Raw genomic sequence first — 5,027 nt, 5'->3', positions numbered from 1 at the left:
TTACTGTTACAAGCAACTATTTTTATTACAACAGTACATGTATATACAGGAAAAGGCACAGTACAAATGTGGATGGAAGCAAAGTTGGTGCAGTTGAAGTGGAGTTTGGGTGGCAGACTTAGAAGCACTTTCTGTGGACAATGGAGGGACCGGCCTCGTCGTACTCCTGCTTGCTGATCCACATCTGCTGGAAGGTGGACAGAGAAGCCAGGATGGAACCACCGATCCAGACTGAGTATTTCCTCTCAGGGGGAGCAATGATCTAGAGAGGAGAAAGGGAGAGAAGAGAAGCATAAGTATAGGTCAGTTAGAGAACCAAATACGTTTTGTTGTTGTTGTTTTTTATAAAGCGGTGTTATCTGCCCTTAATCTTCCATATGTCAATGAGCAAGTTTGATGGTTGATCATATTTCGAGTGTACTCCAAGAGACAGAAATGCACCTGGTATATTTTAACAAATACCTTCTTAAACACGTTGCCTTGAGATAATCTCTACTGCTGTGCTATGCTGTTAGGGAGGCTCACCTTGATCTTCATGGTGCTGGGGGCCAGGGCGGTGATCTCCTTCTGCATGCGGTCAGCGATACCAGGGTACATGGTGGTGCCACCAGACAGCACGTTGTTGGCGTACAGGTCCTTACGGATGTCGATGTCGCACTTCATGATGCTGTTGTATGCAGTCTCATGGATGCCAGCGGACTCCATACCTGTGTAGGCGAGATGAGTGCCGTCAGTTGAGCTCCAAGACTACCCACCATTAGCACGTTTGTCTGATGGGGCCGTGGGCCATCACAGGAATGTAAATGTGCCGAATGCTCTGAAGTATAACACGCACATATACAGGTCTGTATAGTTCAAATTTTACCATCTTTACAAAAGATACTTATTATCCTCTAAATTCCTTCACTCTCTTGCCCACGAATCTTCAATACTCTTCCAGTTGTTCAACGTGAGTATCCCCCTAACAGAAAACCCCTGCAGGGTTAAACCCACCGATGAAGGAGGGCTGGAACAGGGTCTCGGGGCAGCGGAAACGCTCGTTGCCGATGGTGATGACCTGGCCGTCGGGCAGCTCGTAGCTCTTCTCCAGGGAGGAGGAGGAGGCGGCGGTGGCCATCTCGTTCTCGAAGTCCAGGGCCACGTAGCACAGTTTCTCCTTGATGTCACGCACGATCTCACGCTCAGCTGAGGGGAGACAGGTTCACCGAATGAGTTCACAGCTCTCACATGCCATCACAGGTCTCGGACCCTCAAACACACAAGGACACCCTCCCTGCATACATCTCCCGAGCAAGGAATTTAGCACCTGAAGACACAATAGTACGCAAAGCTCCAAGCTAATACATACAAACAGCTTCACTTCTTTCAATCTAAGCAATAAAAAAAAAGAAACAAACATGCAACATCACTGACAATAACATAGCTTGAATGTTTTGTGACCGCCATCCTTCATAGTAAATTATGCATAGAAATGAGTTTAACCTAGAGGCTAATACCTCTCTGGGGTTGTTCTATCATATATCCATCATCCAAGCTGCTTAGCCTACTCAGGGTCGCGGGATGCTGGAGCCTATCCCAGCAGTCATTGGGCAGCAGGCGGGGAGACACCCTGGACAGGCCGCCAGGCCATCACAGGGCCGAGACACACACACACACCTAGGGACAACTTAGTATGGCCGATTCACCTGACCTACAGGTCTTTGGACTGTGGGAGGAAACCGGAGCCCCCGGAGGAAACCCACAAAGACACGGGGAGAACATGCAAACTCCACACAGAGGATGACCCGGGACGACCCCCAAGGTTGTACTACCCCGGGGCTCGAACCCAGGACCGTCTTGCTGTGAGGCGACCGCGCTAACCACTGCGCCACCGTGCCGCCTGTTTGTGCAGATAATTCAGTTTTCTTTATGCCTGTCAGTCAGGCTGCCAGTGCAAGAAGGAAGCTGTTTTCATCTAACAGACAGGCTCCAAGAGAAAGAGGTGGATATTCTCGGTACGTTTGCATGTGCCCTTTAGTCACAGTCGTTTGTTTTCCGATTCCCCTCAGTCAACTGTAAAGACTTGTTAAGGCTACATTACCAGTGGTGACGAATGAGTAGCCACGCTCGGTCAGGATCTTCATCAAGTAGTCAGTCAGGTCGCGACCGGCCAGATCCAGACGCATGATTGCGTGGGGCAGGGCATAACCCTCATAGATGGGCACATTGTGGGTCACACCATCACCAGAATCCAGCACAATACCTGACAGGTAAAAATGGTTCGACAAGGGTGAGCGGGTTCACAGATACGCAACGCAATCATTTTATTTGATCTTTTTTACGAAAAGAAGAAGCTTATACTCAGATCCCCAACATGTTGCGCTGTAACAGAACAAGTCAAGCTGCTGCTGTCACGGGTTCACCATGGCAGAAGATCAAGAAGCTTAGGTTTTAAATGAGCAGAAACTCACCAGTGGTACGACCCGAGGCGTACAGGGACAGCACGGCCTGGATGGCCACGTACATGGCGGGGACGTTGAAGGTCTCAAACATGATCTGGGTCATCTTCTCCCTGTTGGCCTTGGGGTTGAGGGGGGCCTCCGTCAGCAGGGTGGGGTGCTCCTCAGGTGCCACACGCAGCTCATTGTAGAAGGTGTGGTGCCAGATCTGAAGAACAACGAGAACAAGTTAGAGGGCTGTCGGTTACCGAGCAGGCATACAGCCGCTCTGTGCTAGGCTGTATTCATATCTCATAGTCTAATGATAAACATAACTCCTTTATATTTACACATCTCAGAGTCTTGACACGGAAAACCTCCACTGAGATATGCCTTTTAAGTGCTCCGATGTACGTTGATGTGCCTGATTCTCACCTTCTCCATATCGTCCCAGTTGGTGATGATGCCGTGCTCGATGGGGTACTTCAGGGTGAGGATACCTCTCTTGCTCTGGGCCTCGTCTCCCACATAGCTGTCCTTCTGACCCATACCCACCATCACACCCTATGCGAACAAAGCAAATAGCGGTCAGAATGTGTAACTTGACACAGAAAACACACACGCACACACACAATGTTAAGCCTTTCTCCGGTTAGGTGGCTCACCTGATGGCGGGGACGTCCAACGATGGAGGGGAAGACGGCGCGGGGAGCGTCATCACCAGCAAACCCAGCCTTGACCAGGCCCGAGCCATTGTCGCACACCAGGGCGGTGGTCTCGTCGTCGTCGCACATGTTTGGTCTTGTCTGTGTTGGCCTTCTGCACAGAGCGGTGGATGGAAAACACGGGTGAAAAATCTTAGTTAACGTATCTCAGTGCTGCTGTAAAGCTCGTAGGGTGGTTCGTTGCATCTAGACTGGTAGGCCCAGTTTGACGGCCTTATTTATTTGCAGTGGGCTATTCGCATAAACTTCTTTTTTCCCCAAGTAGTCATCTCGTGCGTCGTGAAACCGATAGATGGTCAAAAAATATTTGCTGTTTAACAGAGTACCACGGTCCCACTGGCCCTGTTTAGGTCCTCAGGGCCAAGTATACGCAAGCTAAAAGCAACACAGTTTGAGGAAACAATACGATAGCGCGAACGTTCTCCGTGATGGAAGCTGTGATGGCGCCAATCTTTTTTCCCCGTAATCTCTGGGGGTCCTTGTAAAGCCAAAAACGGACATGGAAGAGGCCCCCCTGCACACTTACGGTTCTATTTTAAGCCTTGGACCCTTGTCATTCCAAAACAACCCTCTCCTTCCTACCCCCCTGGCTTACCCCCCCCCCCTTGTATTTCACTGGTAAGCCAGAGCCGGTTAACAGCTGAGGCCACACGTCTGTTGACAAGTGGCGGTGAGTCGTGGAGCCTCTCCTCAGCTGTCGCCACACAGTGATCTCCTGTGTTCAGTGCTCGACAACATGCTGCCATCCCTGCGGTGTCTCTAGCCCCTGTCTGCATCCCTAATTGCCCCAGCATCCCCCTCTGTAAAACTGGAATGGAAGAGAAAAGGCTGGCCAGATCGACTCAGCTTGCCTCAGTGGTCTTATGGTGATTGGTCTGTTGATAATAATAATAACTATCGTAATTATTATGATAATGATAATAATAATATATAATAGTGCATTAGAATATTATAATACATTATGATAATATATAATAATAAAAAATAAAATATAATAATAATAATAATAATACTAAGTGGTCTTATGGTAAAAATAAAATGGCTCCCGAGTCTCTTGTGCTGTGTTAGCCGAGATAAGCATTGGTATAGTGCATGAAACTGGGAACACCAATATACCATAGCACTATGACAAAGGCAGCACTATACTGAGCATTTCCATGACCAAATCATTTAGCACAGGCAGCAGTCTTTAAGGCTTATGTGGGAGAATTCTACGAGAAATCAGAATGTAATTTAGAGACATGTTGGAGCCGGGTCGAGTCAGGACTCCGAGCCTTTTGCGTCACAGCAAGCATCTCATCCCTTTACAACATGCTCCTTCTCAACGTACATCCTAATCTACAGCGTATTCCCCCCTCGGAGCGGTCACTGACTCCCAACCACCTCCGCAGTTTTCTACACTAATCCAGTAGCCCTCTCGCCTTTAATTTTCTCCTCTCATTTCTACTTTTTGAATCTAAGGTCCTCCAGCGTTTTCACATTCATAGCAGTTCTCTCTGAGCATATATCTCTCTGGTGATATGCTTGTGGCAAAACCCAACCGCCCCAAACAAAACATGCAATTCCGGCCTGGCCTTCTTGTGTCTAACCTACATTGTACAGAGACAACACAGAGGTCATTACGTAGCCATGAACCCATGGTGTATTGACCATATAGTCAACATGTCTTGTCATCCTTTCTGTTCCCCCCTATTAGGTACAGTCCAAAAACATGGGGATGCACTTTTACAGCAGCAACTGCTAAACATGCAATGAGGTTTGCAAAGAGACTCACCAAGTTGTACTGCAAGACTGGAATTTCCACTGGGACGAAGTGCGAGGGTGAGAAGTGGTCCTTAAATATGCTGCACTGTCCCGAAGCTGAGGGCTGGTGGGCGGGCTCAGG

The 5,027-nt window shown here is 48.6% G+C and overlaps 1 protein-coding gene across 1 annotated transcript; it reads right to left on the bottom strand.

Annotated features, from left to right (window-relative positions):
- On the bottom strand, nt 1-5,027 carry actc1a (actin alpha cardiac muscle 1a). The gene is made up of 8 exons (XM_056294342.1): nt 4,917-5,027; nt 3,083-3,236; nt 2,853-2,981; nt 2,451-2,646; nt 2,081-2,242; nt 994-1,185; nt 526-707; nt 1-262 (listed from the first exon to the last, which is right to left on the bottom strand). The coding sequence occupies exons 2-8, from the start codon at nt 3,209-3,211 to the stop codon at nt 119-121; spliced, it is 1,134 nt and encodes a 377-aa protein (XP_056150317.1). The 5' UTR covers nt 3,212-3,236; nt 4,917-5,027; the 3' UTR covers nt 1-118.

The sequence above is a fragment of the Lampris incognitus genome, chromosome 15 (assembly GCF_029633865.1).
Source record: "Lampris incognitus isolate fLamInc1 chromosome 15, fLamInc1.hap2, whole genome shotgun sequence".
NCBI classification, from domain to species: domain Eukaryota; kingdom Metazoa; phylum Chordata; class Actinopteri; order Lampriformes; family Lampridae; genus Lampris; species Lampris incognitus.
Note: the sequence above shows the minus strand (reverse complement) of the source record. Positions and strands in the feature narration are given on the sequence as shown.